This window comes from Tamandua tetradactyla, chromosome 2, assembly GCF_023851605.1.
Source record: "Tamandua tetradactyla isolate mTamTet1 chromosome 2, mTamTet1.pri, whole genome shotgun sequence".
Taxonomy (NCBI): domain Eukaryota; kingdom Metazoa; phylum Chordata; class Mammalia; order Pilosa; family Myrmecophagidae; genus Tamandua; species Tamandua tetradactyla.
In genome coordinates, this window is record NC_135328.1 from 209,425,411 (window position 1) to 209,449,829 (window position 24,419).

At 38.8% G+C, this 24,419-nt stretch overlaps 2 protein-coding genes across 19 annotated transcripts in view; one reads left to right on the forward strand and one right to left on the reverse strand.

The window, feature by feature from the left end:
• The window catches only part of SPATA21 (spermatogenesis associated 21), a 68,109-nt gene that overhangs the window by 31,767 nt on the left and 11,923 nt on the right, over positions 1–24,419 (forward strand). The window lies entirely within an intron of this gene.
• LOC143674850 (exportin-T) lies at positions 18,836–22,691 on the reverse strand. The gene is made up of 2 exons (XM_077151127.1): positions 22,583–22,691; positions 18,836–22,383 (listed from the first exon to the last, which is right to left on the reverse strand). Exon 2 carries the CDS (start codon positions 22,307–22,309, stop codon positions 19,421–19,423), a length of 2,889 nt encoding a protein of 962 aa, XP_077007242.1. The 5' UTR covers positions 22,310–22,383; positions 22,583–22,691; the 3' UTR covers positions 18,836–19,420.

Genomic DNA, 24,419 nt, shown 5'->3' on the forward strand with positions numbered 1-24,419 from the left:
AGTTCAGTTAAACAACCTAAACACATGGAGCCTAGAATTGGAAATGAGATCTTGCAATTCTGTATAGCTTAAAGTAATACCTGGAGAGACTATTGTTCTAGTTTGCTAGCTGCCAGAATGCAATATGCCAGAAACAGAACAGCTTTGAAAAATGGGAATTTAATAAGTCACTAGTTTACAGTTCTAAGGCCGAGAAAATGTCCCAATTACAGCAAGTCTATAGAAACGTCCAATCTAAGGCATCCAGGGAAAGATACCTTGATTCAAGAAGGCAAATGAAGTTCAGAGTTTCTCTCTCATCTGGAAAGGCCCATGGTGAACACGGTCAAGTTCCTCTTTCATCTGGAAGGGCACATGGAGAACATTGCATCATCTGCTAGCTTCTTCTCCTGGCTTCCTGTTTCATGAAGCTCCCTGGGAGGCATTTTCCTTCTTCATCTCCAAAGGTCACTGGCTGGTGGACTCTGTTTCTCATGGCTATGTCGTTCTTCTCTGCTCTTTCTAAATCTCTTTCATTCTCCAGAATGTTTCCTCTTTTATAGGACTCCAGAAACTTATGAAGACCCACCCAAATGGGTGGAGACATGTCATCACCTAATCCATCTTAACAACCACTCTTGATTAAATCACATCTCCAGGGAGATGATCTGAATACAGTTGCACACATACAGTATTGAATAGGGATTATTCTGCCTTTATGAAATGGGATTTAGATTAAAATATGTCTTTTCTAGGGGACACACATTCTTCCAAACCAGCACAAGTATGTTGGGCAGATAATTAAAAAGTATTGGCAAAGTCCCGTGAGGAACTAGAGAAAAAATATGCAACTGTCAAACTTTCCCACCTGAGAAATTCCCGATACTCTCTCAAACATTAGGACTGCCAAGTTAATAAGCCAAGCCCTTGATCTTGAGGCTTGCTCTTATGAGAGCTTTCTGTAATGGAGAAGCTAAACCTACTTAAAAGCCTAAGGGTTACTTCCAGAGAACATCTTTTGTTGCTCAAATGTGGCAATCCAACTCTGCAAGTAAAATCATTACCCTCCCGCCTTCATGGGAAAGGTGTGTCAGTCTCCCTGACAACATGGGACAAGATTCCTAGGATGAGCTTGGCCCTGGCACTGTGAGATCTGATCAAAAGGTGGAAAATAAATGAAACAAAATAAGGTATCAGTGGCTAAAAGATTTCAAATATAGTCAAGAAGCTATTCTGGAGGTAACTCTTAGGCAAGCTTCAGCCAAATATTGCTAATAGCCATGGTATGCCCAGCTCCAACCAACAGTATTCCTACAAACCCTAAAGAATCCCCAGGGCTCTATCTAAGACTCTATAAAAGTCTCATTCACTAAGTTTATTTTTCAGAGAGCTAAAATCTCCAGATGGTTCCTAGGCCAGATAAACCTTGAAACCCAGAGTTACCAGTCTCTCCAAGAGCACCGACCAGTTGCTTCCCCGTACCCCATAATGTTGACACCCTTTTCAACATGAAGTTAGAATGGTCATTGTGCAAATATCCCTAAAGATTGGGAGAAGGATCAAAGGAGAAAGAGGAGTTGTAATAGAGAAGATAGGAGTTAGCAAATGAGTATGACTGCTGAATTATTATACTGATATTTCTTTTTAGTCTCCAGTATCTTAGAGCAGCTAAAAGGAAATACCTGAAATATGTAACCCATGCCATAGCTTGAAATTTTTTCCATAACTATTTGTTCAAATGTACTTTGAAATTTACCACTTGTTTTGTATATATGTTATATTTCGCAATAAAAAAAGTTAAAAAAAAAATGAAGGGAAAAAACGTGACTAACTTAGCTTACAACTCAATTGCACAAGTGTTTTCCTAAAAACAACCTTAGTGCTTGAGTATGTAGCAGAAAAATTTTAAAGAATACTCAAAGGATATTGAAGAAATGTATACTCAAGGATCGAGATTTAATAAAATTAATGATTTTTACTGTTTCACCAATAATATTAAAGAAAAAAACAAAACAGCACAAGTGCTCTTTCATTGACGAATACAACCGCTCTATGCATCCCATTCAGTGGGATTGTCACATTCACAGAGTTGTAGTATCTTCACCACCATATGTTACTAGAACTTTCCTGTCACTCTAAACTGAAACTTTATACTCAGTTTTTCCTTTTATAAATATTTTTCCCTTTTTTTCAGCGTTTTATTGAAATAATTCACATATCATACAATCCATCCAAAGTGTGCAATCAGTGGTTCACAGTATCATCACATGGTTGTGCATTCCTCACCACAATCAATTTGAGAACATTTTCATTACTCAAAACAAAACAAAGCAAAGTACACCCTTTACCCCTTTCCTCCCCTCTATTATTGACCCTCAGCATTGGTGTGGTACATTTATTACGTTGATGAAAGAATATCAAAACATTACTGTTAACTAGGGGGCGGGCCATGGTGGCACAGTGGCAGAGTTCTCACCTGCCATGCCAGAGACCTGGGTTCGATTCCCAGTGCCTGCCCACGCAAAAACAAACAAACAAACAAACATTACTGTTAACTATAGTCCGGAGTTTGCCATGTACATCTTTTCCTATATTCTACTCTATTATTCAGTCCTTATAATAGTGACATGCATTTCATCTAGTTTATGAAAGAACATTTTTATACTTGTACTATTAATCACAGTCATTGTCCACCACAGGATTCATTGTGTTTTACAGTCCCATTTTATCCTCTAGCTTTCCTTCTAGTGACATATCCCGCTAACCTTCCCCTTTTAACTACAGTCACACACATAATTCACTGCTGTTAATTACACTCAGCATATTGTGCTACCATCACCTCTATCTATTTTTGAACATTAAAATCCAAACTAGTTAAAAATGTAGTACCCACACTAAGTATCTGTTTCCCATTTCCACCTGTCTATTTCCTGGTAGCCTATTTTCTAGATTTTAACTCTGAGTTTACTTATTATAATTAGATAATATTAGTGAGGTCATACGATATTTGTCCTTTTGCATCTCACTTATTTCACTCAACGTCCTCAAGTTTCATCCACATTGTTGCATGCTTCACGACTTTGTGTGTTCTCACTGCTGGATAATATTCCGTCGTGTGTATAGGTCACATTTTCTTCATCCATTAATCAGTTGATGTACACTTGGGTTGTTTCCCTCTTTTGGCAAATGTGAATAGCACCACTATGAACATCTGTGTGAAAATATCTATTCATGTCCCTGCTTTCAGTTCTGTATATGTTCCTAGTACTGGATTGCCAGATTATATAACAGTTCTATACTTAGCTTCCTGAGGTATTGTCAAACAGCCTTTCAAAGAGGCTGCATCATTCTACATTCCCAACAGTGAATAAGTGTTCCTATTTCTTCAAATTCTCTTCAACACTTACAGTTCTCTGTGTTTTTTTTTTAATAATGACTATTCTAATAGGTGTGAAATGATATCTCATGGTTTTGATTTGCATTCCCCGATAGCTGGTGATGTTGAACATCTTTTCATGTAATTTTTAGCCATTTGTATCCTGTTTGGAAAAACATCTATTCATGTCTTCCATTGTATAATTGGGTTGTTTGTCTTTTTATTGTTGAGTTGTAGGATATCTTTATATATCCTGGATATTAAACCCTTTTCAGATGTGTGGTTTCCAAATATTTTCTCCCATTGAGTTGATTGCCATTTGACCCTTTTAACAAAGTCCTTTGATGCACCAAAGTATTCAATTTTGAGAAGGTCCCATTTACCTATTTTTTCTTTCATTGCTTATGCTTTAGGGGTCAAGTCTAAGAAATCTCTGCCTATCACAAGTTCTTGAAGATGCTTTCCTAACTTTCTTTTAGAAGTTTTATGGCCTGGCTCTTACATTTAGATCTTTGATCCACATTGAGTTAATTTTTATGTAAGGTGTGAAATAGGGGTCCTCTTTCATTCTTTTGGATATGGGTATCCAGTTATCCCAGCACCATTTGTTGAAGAAACTGTTCTGTCCCAATTGAGTGGGCTTGGCTGTTTTATCAAAAATCAGTTGACTAGGGGTGGGCCACGGTGGCTCAGTGGCAGAGTTTTCACCTGCCGTGCTGGAGACCCGGGTTCGATTCCCGGTGCCTGCCCATGCCCCCCCCCCCCCAAAAAAAAATCAATTGACTAAGGGAAAAAAAAAGGAAGGCAAGAGATGAAATACAACCCCGGAGAAGCCAAGTGAGGAACTCCCACAGGAAACAGGCTGAAAACAATGGATCCCAGGAGCAGGGGACCAGCAGATGCCAGCCATATGCCTTCTGATCTGACCAGAGGTGTTCCAGATGGCATCAGTCTTTTCTGAGTGAAGGATTTTGAGTAGATCAATTACAAGATGACAGTCTGGAAACATATTGGCAATCAGATGGTTCTCAGCCTCATTTAGTGAACATCCAATTCAGAAGAAAAACAACAGCGAAGACGTTGTGTATTTATGCAGACTACAGATCTGATGAGTTATACTCCAAGGAAAAATCTCAGTCAGAGTGGGAAATAATTTTCACAACCCTCAAGAAATTCGACAACTTGAATTGGTGGAACCAAGTGGCTGGATTCATGTTCCCTTAACTGATAATCATAAGAAGCCAACTCGCACATTCATGATACAGATTGCTGTTCTAGCCAATCACCAAAATGGAAGAGACACCCATATGAGACAAATTAAAATATACACACCAGTGGGAGAGAGCTCCATTGGCAAATTTCCTAGATGTACAACTATTGATTTCATGATGTATCATTCATTAAGGTGACTTCAAGGTAGAGCAAAAGTCATTAAACATAACTTGGTTTCATTTTGTCATTAAATATTATATCTGGTATCTTTATTGAAAAAGCATCAGTTGTTTTGCAAGTTTGTATGCATTTAAAAGTATTTTATTGTAGCTTTAATAAATAGATGTGTTTTGTTAAAAAAAAAAAGTCAATTGACCATAAATGTGTGGGTCTATTTCTAAACTCTCAATTCAGTTCCATTGATCAATATGTCTATCTTTATGCCATATTTGACCACTTTATAATAAGCTTTAAAATCAGAAAGTGTGAGTTCTCCCACTCCATTATTCTTTTTCAGGATGCTTTTCACTACTTGAGGCATCTTACCCTTCCAAATAAATTTGATAACTAACTTTTCCAAATCTGCAAAGTGGATTGTTGGAATTTTGATTGGTATTGCATTGAATCTGTAGATAAATTTGGGTAGAGTTCACATCTTAACAACGTTTAACCTTCCTATTCATGAACATGGAATGTCTTTCCACCTATTTAGTTCTTCATTGATTTCTTTTAGCAATGTTTTGTAGTTTTCTATGTGGAGGTCCTTTACATCCTTGGTTAAGTTTACTCCTAGACACTTTATTCTTTTAGTTCCTATTGTGAAGAGTTTTTTTTCTCTTAATTATCTCATTGGATAGCTCCTTACTAGTGTATAGAAACATTACTGATTTTTGTATGTTAATCTTGTGTTGCACCACTTTGCTGAATTCATTAATTAGCTCAAGTAGCTTTCTTGAAGTTTTCTCAGGATTTTCCAAATATAGGATCATGTTTGGAGTTTTGAGAGTTTTATTTCTTCCTTTCCAATTTGGATGCCTTTTATTTATTTTTCTTGTCTAATTGCTCTAGCTAGAACTTCTAGTGCAATTTTGAATAAGAGTGAGCATCTTTGTCTCATTCTCAATCTTAGAGGGAAGGTTTTTAGACCATTAGGGTTGAGTACAATGATAGCTGTGGGTTTTCCATATATACCTTGGATCATACTGAGAAAGTTTCACTCATGTATTAGTCAGGGTTCTCTAGAGAGACAGAATCAACAGAAGATATCTGTAAATATTAAATTTTATAAAAATCTCATACAACTGTGGGGATGCACGAATCCAAATTCTGTAGGGCAGGCCACTTGTTGGCAACTCCATTGAAGGTTGTCGATGAACTCTCGAGGAGACGATGGCTGGCTGAATAAAAAGTGAAAGTTCTCTCTTCTCCCTTAAAATCTTCAACTGACTGGAATCAAACCAACTGATTGGATTATCTCATTGAGGAAGACACTTCCTTAGTTGACCATAGATATAATCAGTCACCGATGCAATCAACTGACATGATTTAATAAACTATCTTTCTGATATATTAACCAGATACAAAATGACCTTGCAGTAAAGGTTAGGTCAGTGCTTGCTTGACCACAGAACTGGGCACCATCACCTGGCCAAGTTGATACATGAACCTAACCATCACAACTTGATTCCTACCTTTTGAAATGTTTTTATCAAGAATGGATGCTGAATCTTGTCGAATGTATTTCCAACATTGACATGAGATGATCAAGTGATTTTTCCCTTTTGATTTATTAATGTGCTGCATTACATTAATTGTTTTTCTTGTGTTGAACCACCTTTGCATGCCTGGAATAAAACCCACTTGGTCATGGTGCATAATTCTTGTAATGTGCCATTGGATTCAATTTGCAAATATTTTGTTGAGAATTTTTGCATCTATATTCATTAGGGAGATTGGTCTGTAATTTTACTTTCTTGTAGTGTCTTTATCAGGTTTCATATTAGAGTGATGTTAGCTTCAGATAATTAGGCAGTACTCATTTTCTTCAATTTTTTTGAAAAGTTTGAGCAGGAATGGTGTTAATTCTTCTTGGAATGTTTGGTAAAATTCCCCTGTGAAGCCATCTGGTCCTGGGTTTTTTTTTTGGAGGGAAGTTTTTGATGACTGATTCAATCTCTTTATTTGTAATTGATTTTTGAGGCTTTCTATTTCCTCATGAGTCAGTATAGTTTGTTCATATGTTTGTAAGAAATTTCCCATTTCATCTATGTTGTCTAGTTTGTTGGTATACAGTTGTTCATAATATCCTCTTTTAATCATTTTTGTTTCATCAGGGTCCCTGGTAATCACCTCCCTCTCATTTCTGATTTTATTTATTTGGATCATCTCTCTTTTTGACTTTGTCACTCTAGCTAAGTTTTTTTTTTTTTAATCGTATTGATCTTTTCAAAGAACTAACTTTGGTTTTACTGATTGTCTCTATTGTTTTGTTTGTTTTTGTTCTCCATTTCATTTATTTCTGCTTTAATATTAGTTATTTCTTTTCTTCTGCCTCCTTAGGAATTAGTTTCTGCAGTCATTCAGTTAGGTCTTTGGTTTTAGCTCTTTCTTCCTTTTTAATGTAGGCATTTAGAGGTATAAATTTCCTTCTCAGCACCACCTTTGCTGCATCCCATAGGTTTTCATATGTTGCATTCTCATTTTCATTTGTGTCAAGATATTTACTGATTCCTTAGGTGTAAATAAACATTTGCTTATAATGAGAATTCTGTATTTTCTGTGCGATTTTTCTGTAAATCTAAAACTGCCCTAAAATAAAATTTATTTAAATTTTTATTTTTTGTTCACTCAATCTTAGGTGAAATCAAGCTCCATTGTTTGTTTCTGTCTCTTTACTCTGTTTAAAGCACTTACTTCTATTTTTTTTTTTTTTTAACATGGGCAGGCACCGGGAATCGAACCCGGGTCCTCGGGCATGGCAGGTAAGCATTCTTACCTGCTGAGCCACCGTGGCCCGCCCGTTACTTCTATTTTTACTTCTTCCCACGTGGTCAATAAATGCATTTTTTCTGTAATAAAAAAGAAAAAAAAATCTTGGAAAGGCTGGTCCCTGTGGGTTTCAGGATTTATCTGATCTAGGAATGCTCCAGGAATTATAGGTAATAGCAAACAGTGCATGAAACCTTTAAAGAATCTCAGTTTGAGCTCTAGGTGTCTTAAGAGTCAACAGGAATGATGTGAGTCAACAGGAATGATGTTGGTTGGGGTTTAGCACTATCAGTTAGCACTATCTAACTGAAGCTTGCATAAGGGTAGCCTCCAGAATAGTTTCTTGACTCTATTTGACCTCTCTTGGCCACTGATGCCTTATTTTATTACACTTCTTGTCACCCTTTTGGTTCAGAAGGCATTGTTGATCCCACAGTGCCAGGGCCAGACTCATCCCTGGAAGTCACGCCCCATGTTTTCAGGGAGATTTTCACCCCTGAATGTCCATGTAAGGGGGAGGGTAATGATTTTCCTTGCAGAGTTGGGCTTAGGGAGAGAGAGGCCACATTTGAGCAACAGAAGAGGTTTCCTGCAAACAATTCTAAGACCTTGTTGTGGATAGTTCTAGTGTCTTCTTGATATCTTTTATTACTTTAACCATCTCATTGAAGTTATTTAGGAGATTTATTTGAACATCTTTGATTAGTTGTTCCAAATTCTGTGTCTCCTCTGATTTTTTCCTTTGATCATTTGGCTTGGCCATATCATCTTATTTCTTCATGGGCCTTGTGATTTCCTGGCATCTGATCATCTTGATAAGATTATTTCAAAAGTTGGTTTCCATTTTGTTGTTGCTTGAGATTGTGCTGAAGGTCTTCTCTGGCATTTGGTTTGCCAATAATTCCCAGCCAAACCAGGTCCGGGGGCTCATGCAGCGGGTACAATCTCTTTCAGAAGGTTGTTAGACACTGGGTAGAAAAGCAGCTTTCCATATGGCACTTTCCCAGTCTTCCCAGCAGATGGTGGTCTTGGACCACCTATTCTCCACAATCCCACTTCTCCCTGACTGCAGCAGCCCACTGGGCAGGGTCTAGACCATGTCAGGGTCCCATACCAGGCTGCTAGCTTCAGAGCGTTGCCTTTGCCCGGCAAACTACTAGTTCCAGGCTAAGCTGTTTCTCCCTGTTTTCCTGATGGGAGGGCCTCCTTGTCTCTCCCAGGTCCAGGTTTGTCAGCTCCAGGGTTGGGGAATGGGTATTGCGTACCACAGGAAAGACTCTGCTTGTGGATACAATGGGCCTGGTGGTTCCCCGACTCTTGAGAAGAAAGACCTCGTGCCTCGGGACTAAGAGGTTCAACTTCACCACCCAGCAGCTGGCCTAGGAGTGTGCTGGGTTTTGCCAGCCAGCAAGACCCAGGTGGGTGCACAGCTGTAGTCTTGTGGCTGGGAGAAGGGCACTTGGCATTGCAGTGGGTCTCCCTCCCTTGCCCTGCCTTTCCATTCATGTAAGCATCCTGATCCTGTGAAGGAAGGATCCAAGCTGTGGAACCCAGAGGGTCTCCCTTGCTGGCCATCAGATCAGCACTGCTCTATGCCCTCTCCCCTCCCCGGGGGAGGGCTTCAAGTCTCCCCCAAATCCAGGCGCCTGCTGAGGCCTGCTTCAGAGATGGAGGGTGGACACTGGACACTGCAGCAGGGTCTCTGTGGGTGGACAGATTGAGTTTGCTGGCTCCCAGTCTCCCACCTGAAAAGAATCTAGGTTGAAGGATTGAGAGGGTTGACCCCACCAGCCAGCAGCTGAAGCAGGCATGTACCACTTTTCAGCTGCCTGGTCCCCCTGGTCGCAGGTCTCTAGGGTGGTTGTGATTGAGTACACTCACCCCATTCAGTCATAGTTTCTCTGCTTTTTAATCTAGCTTTTCCTTACATGTGCAGTGGTCCTTCCCTGGTCTCCTGAGCACTGGAACCACTACTTTGAAGCATCTTTCATTGTAAATGTAGGTATTTAGGGCTATAAATGTTCCTCTCAGCACTGCCTTTTCTGCATCACATACAGTTTGCTATGTTTTGTTTTTGCTTTCATTTGTCTGGAGATATTTACTAATTTTTTCTTGCAATTTCTTCTTTGACCCATTGATGGCTTGAGTGTGTTTTTTAACCTCCACATATTCGTGAATTTTGCTGTTTTCTACCTATTATTGATTTCCAGCTTTACCCATTATGATCAGAGAAAATCTCAATCTTTTAAAACTTATTGAGACTTGTTTTGTGGCCCAACATGTGGTCTATCCTGGAGAATGATCCATAGGCACTTGAGAAGAATGTGTATCATGCTGTTTTGGAGGGCAATGTTCTGAAAATGTCTGTTAGGTCTAGTTCAGTTATCATTTTATTCAAGTTCTTTATTTCCTTGTTAATCCACTGTCTTGATATTCTATCTCTTAATGAGAGTGGTGTATTGAAGTCTTCAACTGCTAGTGTAGAGATATCTATTTCTCCCTTTAGTTTTGCCAGTTTGCTTCATGTATTTTGGGGTACCCTGGTTAAGTGCCTAAATATTTATGACGATTATTTTTTCTTAGTGGATTGCCCCTTTAATTAATATATACTGTCCGTCTTTATCTCTTTTTTCCCTAATAAAACAAATCTTTTAAAAAACAACAAAGTAAAATAGTTTCATTTTTGCATTAAACTACATACCATGAACTTCTGCAATATAAAACCACTTTAAAAATGAGTATAGGAAGATATATACAACTATCAAGATATTTATGAACTATCTTTTAACTCCTGCAGGTTCCTCCTCCTTGTCCTCCTGGATGTGCACACCCTAATCCAGTCCATCCGCCAAGTGCCCAGCAGGGAATAAAGCCCTGTTCAATAGACATGTTTCCAACACCCCTACTCGGACCATGGACATTTTGTATAAAACATGATAAGACAACTAGAAACATAATTTTTTGCTGACAATACTCTTTGAGAGTCTTGTCCATAATAACACACTTTCTGTTCTTAAAGCTCATACTTCAAAAACAAAAGCATTAAAAAATAAATTAAAGGGGTACAAGGGTAGTCAGTGGGAGAATTCTCACCTGCCATGTAGGAGACCTGGGTTCGATTCCGGGTCCATGTACTTCCCCCAAAACAAACAAGCAAAAGAAACAAACAAACAAACAAACAAACAAACAATTCAACAAATGTTGCTGCAATAACGGGATACTCACACTGAAAAATAATGATATGTGACCCCGCCATACAGCATACAAAAAAAAAAAAAAAGGAAATTTAAGTTTCATATTAGGCAACTAAATAGCTATGCAAAGTTGTTTTATGCAAACTACTAAAACCTTGTCTTATATGTAATCTGCTATTGAAAATATCCTGCACAGAAGATAATATTTCCCCAACCAAAAATGAAAAATGCCAAAAAAAAAAAACAAACACACAACCCAAACTAAACAACCTCAACAAAAACCTGGGAAGAAGCATAAAAGTCTACCTTTTTTCCTCCCTGGGAGTTATTCATTTCTTCCTTGTCTTTTATAATTTTTTTTTTTTCACATGGTCAGGTACCAGGAATCGAACATGGATCTCCAGCATAGCAGGTGAGAACTCTGCCTGCTGAGCCACTGTGGTCACCCCTGTCTCTTATAACATTTTTTTCTATCAGACTTTTGTCTGATATTAGTATAGCTACCCCAGCTCTTTTTCAGTTTCTGTTTGCATGGGCTATTTTCATCCAGTCTTTCACTTGCAATCTATTTATATTCTTGGGTCTACGGGGAGTCCCTTGTAGACAGCACATAAATGGATCATATTTTTAAATCCATTCTGCCAATCTGTGTCTTTTGATTGGAGAGTTTGGTCCATTAGCATTCAATGTTATTACCATAAAGGGAGTACTTACAACCATCTTATCCTTTGGCTTTTATGTGTTATATCTTTTTGTCTCTATTTTATTCTTTTACTTATAATCTTCATTCCTAAACTCTCCTCCAAGCCTTTCTCTCTTGTCTTTTCAGCCTGCAGATCTTTCTTAAGTATTTCCTGTAGGGCAGGACTCTTGTTAACAAACTCTCTTAGTTTTTGTTTGTGAATATTTTAAACTTTCATGTAATTTTGAAGGACAGTGTTGCTGACTAAAGAATTCTTGGCTTGCAGTTTTCTTCTTTTGGTACCTAAGTACCTCATACTACTACATTATTGCTTCCATGGTTTCTTATGAGAAATACACACTTAGTCTTATTGAAGTTCCCTTGAAAGTGATGAATCGCTTTTTTCTCGCTGCTTTCAGAATTCTCTCTTTATCGTTAGAAGTTGACATTCTGATTAGTATGTGTCATAGTGAGTATATTAGGGTTTATTCTGTTTGGAGACCAATAGGCTTCCTGGATTTGCATCTTCATGCCTTTTATAAAAGTTGGGAAATTTGGGGCCGTTATTTCCTCAAATATTCTTTCTGGCCCTTTTCCCTTCTAGTCTCCTTACAGGACACCCATGATGTATACACACATTTGTGCACTCTGTGTTGTCATTTCCCCAAGACCCTGATCAAATTTTTTCATTCTTTTCTCCATCTGTTCTTTTGTCTGTTCAAATTCAGATGCTCTGTCTTCTAGCTTACTGATCCTTTCTTCTGCCTCTTCATATTTGCTGCCCTGTCTTCTAGCTTACTGATCCTTTCTTCTGCCTCTTCATATTTGCTATATGGAATCTCTAGTGTATTTTATTTATTTATTATTTTTTTCTACACACAATCAACTCACAAAGAAGACACAAGAGTTGATCTAGTGTATTTTAAATTTCATCTATTACGTCTTTCATTCCCAGAAGATTTGTTATTTTTCTTTATATGTTTTCAAATTCTTTTTTATACTCACCCAGTGTCTTTTTTTTATTAATTAAAGAAAAAAAAAGAAATTAACACAACATTTAGAAATCATTCCATTCTACATGTGCAATCAGTAATTCTTAACATCATCACATAGATGCATGATCATCATTTCTTGGTACATTTGCATCGATTTAGGAAAAAGAACTAGCAACCCAGTGTCTTTTTAATATCCTTTATCTCTTTAGCCATCTCATTGAATTTGTTTAGGAGATTAGTTTGAACATCTTTGATTAGTTCCAAATTCTGACTCTCCTCCAACTTCTTAATTTTATCATTTGGCTTGGCCATATCTTCTTGTATCTTAATATGTCTTGTAATTTTTTGATGGTATCTGGGCATCTGATTATTTTGATAAGATTTTTCTGAAAGCTGGTTTCCCTCTTTTGTCTAAGATTTTGTTTTTGATCAGGTTTGTGTTATAGGCGTTCTTTAGCACTTGGCTCATCAGTATTCCCCAGCCAAACCAGGGCCAGGGTTCCATGCAGGGTATGCAAATCAGTTCCAAAGGGCCTTGGAGAGTCAGGAAAGTAGTTTTCCAAGACTGCACTCTCCCACCTTCCCAGCAAATGGCACTCTTGGGCAACCTATTCCCCATAGCCCTACAAAGGTAAGTTACTTTAGCTCTTTGTCTCCACCCCCCCCCCTCCAGGACTTTATTTCTGAGCATGTGGAAATAATGGTACCTTGGCACTATGGATGCCCATCTGGAAAGGAACAGGGCTGCAGGACCCCGCAGTCCAATTTCACCAACCCACCATTGATCAGAACTGTGCTATGTCCCTCTCTGTTCCCTGGGTGGGTGTAGGGGGGGACGGCTTCCCTGATTCTCCCAGTCCACAGCAGCCAGCCAGGCAGGAAGACCAGAAACTGCTTGCCTTGAGGGTAGGGGATGGGTGCTGGGAACCGCGGCTGAGTTGAGTCACTCCCCATAGTTTCTCTGTCACAGCTTTTCCATTGGGGCTTCATTGTTTGTGGGATCAACGGCACTGTTGGCACCCTAGGCTCTGGTTTGGAAAGGGTCAAGCCTGGGGGACCCAGAGGATCAATTTCACTGGCCAACAGTTGGATCAGAACTATGCTATACCCCTTTATGTTTCTGACGAAGGGCTTCTCTTACTCTCCCAGTCTGTTGCTGCCAGCTGAGTGAGAACTGGGCCAACCAGAAGCTGTCAGCCTCAAGGGTGGGGGATGTGTGTCAGGAACCGCAGTGGAATTGAGTCACTTGCCACAGTTTCTTTGTGGAATCAGTGGTGCCTCAAGCACCCTGGGCTCCTGCCTGGAAAGGACCAGGGCTGCAGGACCCAGATGATCGATTTCACTGGCCGACAGTTGAATCACAATTGTGCTGCATTCCCCTCTGTAACTGGGAGGAGAGCCTCTCTCTGCCTCTTCAGGTCTGCAGCAGCCAGGCAGGCGAGACCCAAGTGGACCCAAAGCTACCAGCCTCGGGGGTGGAAAATGGGTGCTGGAGCTGCAGCTGAGTTTACTCACAACATTTCTCCATTGCAGTTTCTCTATTTCAATGGTCTTTCCCTGATCTCCTAAGCCCCAGAATTGCTGCTTTTGACAGCTTCTCCCTGTTCTTTAGGAGTTTGTTGTGGAAGAGTGAATTCTGCCCCTCCTTATTCTGCCATCTTCTCAGAAGTCTCCCCTATCATCATTTTGCATTAACTCCCCATTGCCCCTCTCTCCCATCCCTGGTAACCTGCACTCTACTTTCTGTCTCTATGAGTTTGCATATTCCCTGATATTTTCTTTGTGGTTAGCATGGAGTTTAAATTTAATATCCTAAATCTAAAAAAATCTCATTTCCTTTGATACCAACTTACCAACTTAAAAAAGCATAATAATGCTTTTATGTTCTTATACCCTTCAATTTTTTTAACATATTTTTAATAGCTCCTTTAAAGCTATTATCTACTAAATACATCTGGGCCACCTCAGGTTTGCTTTCTATGAATGTTTGTTTGTTTGTTTCATTGTGTTTCATATTTTCCTGTTTCTTTGTATGTCTGATAATTTCTTTACGGTGTATTGGGCATTTTGAATGATGTGGTTTAGAGACTCTAGATTCTGTTATCTTTCTCTGATGAGTAAATTTATGTTCTTGTAAACAGTTCAATCACTTGCTGAGCATCTTTAATTTGTGTAGGTTTGTTTTTTCACTTTGTTAGGGCAGATTTGTGAAAATCCCAAGTGTTTCCAAGCTCTCTAATTTGGTAGGACTCAAATTCCAACGTCTGTTTCTCCTGTGGATTTTGGTTTTCAACCTTGCTAGGGAGTGTCTATGGTAGGCCTTACTTGAGGGCAGGTGTTGGCAAATTATGGGCTTCCGGCCACATTCAGCCCACCTCATTTTTAATAGTTTTACACACAGCCACACCCATTCATTTACATACAAGTCATGGCTGCTGTCATGCTACAATGGCATTGTTGATAGTTGTAACAGAGACCATATGGCCTGCGAAGCCAAAAATATTTACTTTCTGTCCTTTTAAAGAAAAAGTTTGCCAACTCCTGCTCGAAGGCATGTCTTAACTCCGAAGGCTCATAAGGTATGGCTTTTCTGGTATCTCAGCTGGGACGCCCAGGGGTTATTGATGTGTGATTGAAGTCTCCTTATTGTGGCTGTACTCCACTGTTGACCTCTAGTATCTCTTTGTTCTCTCAATCCTGTAGGACTCTCTAGAAGGCTTGGATGATCTCACCCTGTGCAGGTAGCCTAGCCCTCAGCCAAGGACTGGCAGGAGATTGCGACATGGTCTTCTGCCCTTACTCCATGGTGGGTGCAGCTTCCTTCTTTCTGGTGCCCTGACCCTCTTCTTTAGCTGCCCTGAACTCTGATCTCTGCCTCCTCGGTTCAATGGGACTCAAGTGCTCTGCTTTGAGTCTAGCTTGCTGTACCCAACATTTGGGAACTATCCCCCAGCAGAATGCCAGGGCAATTGTGGGACTTACCTTATGAGTTTTCTTTATCTTAGGGATCATGGTCTAATGTCTAAAAAAGTTCCCTCATATATTTTGTCCAGTTTTATGTTGTTTTTTTGTGGAAGGAGGTTTAGTCTGCTTCCAGTTACTCTTCCATAGCCAGAAGCCCAAGTGGTATGATTTTAAATTATTGACTAAATTCATTTAATACTTGAATATTCAGGTTTTCTATTCTTCTTTGGTGTTTTATAATTTTCTAGAAATTTGTCTATTTCTTCTAATTTCTGAATGTCTTAGCATAAAGTTTGCATAACTTTCTCTCTATACTCTTAAAGTTCTACTTGATCTATACATATGTTCTATTAGAGTTTGGGTTCAGCTACAACAATAAATTTAAATGGGCTTGCTTAAACTTGCTTAAGGGTTTCTTTTACTCAGATTTATCAATAGTTAACACATTGCCACATATATTTTATCATTTCTCTCTATGTATTATTGTTTAATTAAGAGTAAGCTGAATACATCATGTCCCTTTACCCCCCACCCCCAAATATTTCAGAAGACATTTTCTTACATAATCACAGCATATTTTCAAGCTTAAGAAATGTAACACTATTATCTAATCTATAATTGGTATTATCGTTTTGTTAATTGTCCAATATCCTTTACAGCTTTTTTTCTTGTTTTTGTTTCTCCAATTCAGGGTCCAAGTCAGGATCACACATTAAGTTGTCATTAATCTTTAGTCTCTTTATGCTGGAAGAATTCTTCAGTCTCCTCTTCTTTATAGAACATCCCATAGTGTGGGTTTGTTTGATGTTTACCCCATGATTAGAGTTAGGTTATACACTTTTGTCAGGAGCTGCAGAAATGTTGCATACTCACAACATATTGCATTAGGAAGACCATAATGTTGGTTGGTTCCATTATTGGTAGTTGGTCCCATTATATGTTAACTTGATATTTGTTTAAGGTAATGTCTGCCAAATTTCTCCACTGTTAAAGTTTTTGTTTTTTCCTTTTGTAAATAACAAGTATTTTTGTAGGGAAATATTTTGAAGCTGTGTAAATACCCTATTCCTTATCACATTTATACCCTAAATTTTAGCATCCATTGATGATTCTTGCCTATACCAATTATTACTCGAATGAATGCAAAATGGTGATTCTCTAACTTCATTTTTTCCATTTATATTTATTAGTTGTCATTCTACCGTAAGGAGGAACTTCTCCTCATTTGTTGGTTTATCACTAATGTGATGGCAGAATTTTCTATTTTTCCTTCCTTTTCTATTTTTTACTGGTATTCAACTGATAAAGGCTTTTCCATTCTTTGACTTAATTTTTTTTTATTTTAATCAAAGCAAGAAATGTACATTGTTTTAAAAATCAAACACTACAAAGGGATTCATGACAAATGCTTGGCGTTCCCCACCCCACTCCTGATCACATCCCCATTCCTCCAAGACCCCCTTTCTAGACACAGATGTTTTGAACTCTTTAAACTATTTCTTCTGGCATTTAAACATCTCCTTACTTCTAAATTATATCCCTGTACTGTAATATTTTGATGACTGATTTTTAGACTTTTATCTATTGACTTCCTATCATGGCAGGTAAAGATTTAGCTGTCTGATACAACTACCCCCTTGGGTTCCCTTTCTCCATTGGAATATATATATTGCTAAATCAATATTTGGGGGTTCCTTTATTATACTATGCCAATACTCATAGCTGAACCTTTTAGTATACCATGATTTCATTTCCTTTCTTATTTTTTGATTTACTGAAGTTAATATTTTCCTTGATGTTTTTTTTTAGTATCCATTGATAATTCTTACTATACCCTCTTATAGCCTCTTTTTCTTGGAGACATCAGTTTTAAAAACTCCTCTTCTTCATCTTTTTTTTTTTAGTAATTGCTTTTCAGGTCTGCTGCAGAGCTGTCATCCTAGGAATTCTTTCTTCTTTTCCTCTGATTTGGATTCCACTTCCTGGACCACAATGTCTTACTCTTTCTTGGTCTACCTCCTTGTTTTAATGGATCACGTATCCCATAACCTTTTTGGGTTAGAAAGGCAGAAATTCAACAGCAGGTATGGTGATGCCAGCCATTCAAATGTCTGCCTCTTAAGCTGCAGCGATACAACTTGATTGTCCTTTATGTCAGTTTTACTTCCTTCCTGCCATTTCCCTTCATGTCTCCCTTCACCATCTTCATTTATCTTGGCCTCTTTCTAGTGTTAGATCTGTTTTATGTATAAATATCTTCCTTTATTTTTTGGTTTATGCCCTCTTTTCAGAGAACATCTCCTCCAGTAGCTTCTTTTTTAAAAACTTCTTATTTTTTTCAAACATAATAACATACAAACCCAAACATTCTTACCATATAATCATTCCATTCTTGGTATATAATCAATAACTAACAATATCATCACATAGTTGTATATTCATCACCATGATCATTTCTTAAAACATTTGCACCAATTCAGAAAAAGAAATAAAAAGAAAAAAGAAAAGCACTCATACATACCATACCCCTTACCCCTCCTTCTCATTGACTGCTAGTATTTCCATCTACCCAATATATTTTAACCTTTGTTTCCCCTATGTTTTCTATACCCCTTAACACTCCCTTTCATTGATCATGAGCATTTCAATCTACTAAATTTATTTTTTACATTTGTCCCCCCTATTATTTATTTATTTATTCATTCTGAAGCATGGAACAGATGCCCTGTATTTTTTTTTTCATCACATAGTTGTATATTCATCATCATGATAATTTCTTAGAACATTTGCATCAATTGAGAAAAAGAAATAAAAAGAAAACAGAAAAAAAATTCATACATACCATACCCTTTACCCCTCCCTTTCATTGATCATTAGCATTTCAATCTACTAAATTTATTTTAACATTTGTTCTCCCTATTATACATTTATTTTTAATCCATATGTTTTACTCATCTGTCTATAAGGTAAATAAAAGAAGCATCAGACACAAGGTTTTCACAATCACACAGTCACACTGTGAAAGCTATATCATTATACAATAATCTTCAAGGAACATGGCTACTGGAACACAGCTCTATATTTTCAGGCAGTTCCCTCCAGCCTCTCCAACACACCTTAACTAAAAAGGTGATATCTATATAATGTGTAAGTATAACCTCCAGGATAACCTCTGGACTCTGTTTGAAATCTCTCAGCCATTGACACTTTGTCTCATTTCTCTCTTCCCCCTTTTGCTCTAGAAGGTTTTCTCAATCCCTTGGTGCTGAGTCTCAGCTCATTCTAGGATTTCTGTCCCACCCTTCCAGGAAGGTTTACACCCCTGTGACTCATGTCCCATGTAGAAAAGGGAGGGCAGTGAGTTTGCTTGTCTTGTTGGCTGAGAGAGAGAGGCCACATCGGAGCAACAAAAGAGGTTTTCTGGGGGGGTGACTCTTAGGTCTAATTTTTTTTTTTTCACTACATAAAATTTATTTATTTGTATTAAAAAAAAATGTGTAACACCCACACCTACTTTTAAATCAATTAATTTACGAAACCATTCTCTTTTGTAGAATACACATAGGTACTGAAACAGTTTAAAGAAATGTAATGGCTATCTACAAAAAAATTAGTTTTGATTGTTGTATTTCCCCCATACTTAATGTGCCTACACACAAAGAAAATGAAATTTCTCAAACATTTTATATTCAGTAATTTTTAAAAGCACAGTTTTCCACTGTATTATGGTCTTTATAAAGGACTTAAAGTTTCAAATAAAAAAAAAATAAGGTACAAGGATAAATTTGCTGTTATCTTTTAACAGCATTTTTATATAGAACAATGAGTTGGCATGCAAGCAACTTATGTTGTCACATACCTGCATTTAGGGAAAATTACACCCATTTTACAGAAAAATCCCAGTACATATACTGCCATAAACTCAAGCTATGTTTAAAAAGATCAGTGTGAGTGGCACACAAAAACCACATTTTCATAAATAATGAACTGGAATTCCTGATCATGAAGTAGGCACAGGGAAATCCAGTCCTTAGGGCTTTGCTCTCTGGAAGAACACCTTTAAGTAATTTTTAAAAACTTTAGCATCAGGCTGCTGAAGTGCTTGACAAAACTCCTGAAGTATTTCTGGAGCTACTTGCAAGGAGGGCAGGTATTCTTGCTGAAGATACTGAACACATTCTGGGCCCCGTTTGAGATGAATTGTTTTCAGTGTCACTGCACACTCAGATAAAGCCAATACTGTTTGTGCATCTGCCAGGTCAAAGGTTTGCTTTAAAGGTGCTAGGAAACATGCAGGGACAATGTGCTTATAAACAAAATCAGCAAATCCAACTGGTCCATCTTTACCTCCCCAGAGTTCCACCAACTTTGAGAGGATGATAAAACATGTTTTTTGTGCAATTGGATCTGGGTACTCAACCGCTCCTTGGATGACAGTAACCAAAACCCGTTCTACATTCTCTGCACCTTGATTTGCTATGACTTCACTCATTCCACTCCCTGTGAATGTTTGCAGGAAAGCAAAGTAACTCCTCCGCAACATTTGCTTTTCTAAAGCAGCAGACTGGTCATTTTCTTCTGCTGGACGGAGCAACACTTCAAAAATTGCATGAAGGAGGGGCATAAACATTTGTTGTAAAAATGGGGATACCTGTATCTTAAATTTGGCTGTAATCTGGTTGATAAGAGGAATGAACTCTTGGAGGTCTTTCGCTTCACAATCTTTGAGCATATGCTCTGAGGCAGATGGGATGTATGGAAGAACTTCTTCCTCTAGGCATATAATCATGCGATGAAGGAAGGTACGAACTCCACTTCTGAGAATATCCTTTTGTAAGGGACAACTGAGGGCTGGCAAGAATGTCTGTAAACAGTCCAGATAAACTTCGGAACAGCCACATTGTTTTACAGTTTGCTTGTTGCTGAAAGCTTTGCTGGTTCGACTGGCAAATCCAACAGCATGGTTGAGGCAGTCTGCCAGAGATGCCTGCCTTTCTTCATCTTGTGCCAACATCAGTTTCTCCAACAGAATTTTAAACTTTTCCATTAGTGGTGTCAACAGACTCCTCATTAATGCTTGCTTCCTTTCTGCTGGATATTCACTATTAACAATCAGCACTCCAGCTGTCTCATAAATAAATAACTGATCATCACTGCTCAACAAGGACCGGTAACCATTCTCAGGTGGTGAAAGCTCTAGTAAGTCTTGTATTCTATTCAGAATATCCTCAATGAAAGGATTCATTTGTTTATTGAGAGATTTGACAAATCTAGAAAATAAGTAAGCAGTTCTGCTCCGTACTTTTGCACTAGAATGTCGCAGACCTCTGTGATCTAAGAAAGCCATTAGTACACATGGAATGTGTTGAGGTTCAACTGTGAAAAACTTTTCATATCTAACAACAGTTTCGAAGAACTCCAAAGTTACTGATGTATGCTGATAGGAACTAACTCCTGAAGTTACCAAAGTTCGCATCATATCCTGCAAAGCACTAGCTTTTGAAACATCACCTGAGAAGTGAGCACCATGAGATACTGGAAGAGCTTCTGCCAACATATACAGCAATCTTATTGCTACTTCAACTTCCATAAACCGTGTAGTCTGCCAATTCTGCAGCGTTGAACTGAAAACTCTGCGAACAGAAGCCAGCAATAATTCTGGTGAGACTTGAGCAAGCCTGTCCAACAATAATTTCAGCTGCTTTCTGTATTCTACAAACATAGCCTCATCTTCACCCTCATTTTCAAAGTTATATTCTTCATCATAAGTCAGTTTTTTCATAACGGCCAACATGATTGCCTCTACATTAGCTTTCTGCTGATCTGAGAGTACTGTAAGCTGTTTCAAAATATGAAGATAATCATAACAAAACCCAATAATGTTGGAGGAGATGTCATCATCCTCATGAATCAGTAGCTGCAACAGCAGTGCTACTTTGTTTTCAACTGCTTGTAGTGCCTCTTGAGCATTCTTGATATCACCATTCTTAATTAATTTAGTCCAGCTAACTATCAATGACTGTCCCATTCCATTTACTAGTTTAGAAAACCTGGCCAGGAAGTCAACATCTTCTTCCTGCTCAATGCTGAAAAACCCAGCCGACTGCAATACTTGACACAAAGATTCTACTAGTTTCATTTTATCAACAGGATCCATGCCTTTATTTACAATTTCAAATAAACAGTCACATGCTTCTTCCCGTAGAACTTCTATTGACATATGACCTAGCAGCATATTTATAAACCTATCATTGGCTATAAGGGATAAGTCTATCCAAGAGACATAAGCTCCAACTACTTCAAGGCACTGACATGTCACTTCTGAATTAGTATATTGATAATTCTGTAAGATTTGGTACCACGATTCCACCAGATTTGGAATGCACTGCTCCCTCATGGTATCTTTTATTAGGGTATTCCTACGAGCCTCCTCTGACGTATGTACCACATCACGATCCACCAACTCTGAATCAATAGCCATGAGGATTCGGAGGTACAGATCTACGCCTCTTGGATTTAGGTCCACTACTGAGAGAATGTCAAAAAAAAACTTGGGCCATTTAGTCAGATATTCTGTAACAAAGAGCAAGGCGAAGACTTGGGCTGCTTTATTTCGTATAAAAGTCTTCTCCGGTTGGGGATTCAGCATCTGAGCTTGAAGCCAAGAAATGAGCGTCTCCCTAATTAGCTGTTGTTGAACAGTAGTCAGTTCTGAGTATTTGTATTTAACTTGATGTTCTAGTACTTGAAAGCAGAAAAACTTTATGTGATCATCACTATATGTTCTCTGGGCTAGAGCTTCTGCACACACCTGCCAGGCATCTGGGGAGATCTTTAACTGTTCAAAGTAGGCCAGGGCCCTTTGTCTAAAGTCTGAATCAGCATTGGGATTTAGCCCTAAAAGAGCCTGTTCATCCATCCCTGCTGCTATACTTGGAGTTTTCTGATTACAATAGGCGTGCCCACTGATCCCACAGAAGAACCCACAAACATCTTCCCTATCACTCCATCCCGCCTCCCAGACTGCACTCCCGAGTGCTGGTCAGCAGAGCGAAGCGACGCCGAACGCAGGGAGCGGGCAGGATGGCCCTCGTCCTTGTCGCCGTCGTCCTCCGCCACCACCTCTGCACTAACTCCTGCGATCAAGCTGGCCGGGGCCGCGCGCGTCTCGCCGCTCTGCGTCCCTTAGCACCTTGTCTTGCGTGGTACAGGGCAGGGAGGCGAGCCAGTGGGCGGGTGTAGTTGGCGCCCGGGTAAAGAAAAGACCACAGGAGCCGACCAACGCCACCACCGCTGCCGCTGAGTCAACGCGAAGAGCGTTCCCCGCGTCGGCGCCGCGCTGGCCAAGGCCAGCAACCTCATGGAGAGCGCCGACCTCAGCCCGCGGGCCGGGCCCAGCTCTTAGGTCTAATTTTAAGTAGGCTTAGCCTATCCTTTGTGGGGATAAGTTTCATATGAACAAACTCCAAGATTGTGGCCTTGGCCTATTGATTTGTTGTCCCCACTGCTTATGAGAATATCAGAAATTCTCCACATGGGGAAGTTGAATTTTCCCCCTTTCTCGCCATTCCCCCAAGGGGACTTTGCAAATACTTTTTTACTCACTGTTCAAATCACTCTGGAATTTATTGGGGCATCATTCTGGACAAACCTACAAAATCTCATGCCCTGCTCAAGGTTCCATGTACTTATGTTATTCAATTAAACTGCTCACATAAGTTATATTAGGAAATGCACTAGTCAGAATACAAATTTTGCACCAAATAAACATTTTTGTTTTAGTTTTACACATAAGTTAAAGTTTTAAAATGTGAATTACCATCTACTTTCATCCCCCTGCAATACTGATATTGATTTATTCTTCCTCATGCAAAAACATTTTTAAATTTGTGCATTTAGTCACTATCATTGTACACTCTAGGCATTCCTAGATTATACCATCTCAGTCTTTATCATCTGTCTTTCCTTCTGATTTCATTTATGTCCCCAGCCCTGCTCGCTCTATCATTCTCACATTCAGCTTCCTTCAGTGTACTAACTTTATTGTGTATAGTTAGATAGTATTGTGCTATCCATTTCTGAAATTTTACAATCAGTCCTGTTGCACAATCTGTATCCCTTCAACTCCAATTACCCAATATCTACCCTATTTTATTTCCTGATGGTCTCTGTTCTGAGCTGAAATTCTCCAAGTACATTCACTAATGTTAATGCATATAAGTGAGACCATGCAGCATTTGTCCTTTCGTTTCTGGCTAATCTCACTCAGCATAATGTCCTCAAGATCCTTCCATGTTGTTACATACTTCATAACTTTATTCTGTCTTACAGCTGCATAATTTTCCATCATATGTATATACCACTGCTTGTTTAGCCACTCATCTGTTGGTGGACATTTGGACTATTCCCATTTTTTGGCAATTGTAAATAATGCTGCTCTAAACATTGGTGTGCAAATGTCTGTTAGTGTCCTTGCCTTCACGTCCTCTGGGTAGAAACTTAGCAATGGTATTTCTGGATCATACGGCAGTACCATACTTAGCTTCCTGAGGAACCACCAAACTGCCTTCCACAGCAGTTATACCATTTGACATTCCCATCAACAGTGTATAAGTGTGCCTCTTTCTCCACACCCTCTCCAGCACTTGTTTTCTGTTTTATTGATAATGATCATTGTGGTGGGTGTGAGATGATATCTCATTGTAGTTTTGATTTGCATTTCCCTAATAGCCAGGGAAGTTGAGCCAGGGAAAAGAGTTTCATGTGCCTTTTGGCCATTTGTATTTCCTCTTCTGAGAAGTGTCTGATCATGTCTTTTGCCCATTTTGTAATTGGGTTGTTTGTCTTTTTGTTGCTGAGTTGAACAATCTCTTTATATATTCTGGATACTAGACCTTTCTTTATCTGATATATTGTTTCCAAATATTGTCTCCCATTGTGTAGGCTGTCTTTCTACTTTCTTGACAAAGTTCTTTGATGCATAATAGTGTTTAATTTTGAGGAGTACCCATTTCTTTCTTTCTTCAATG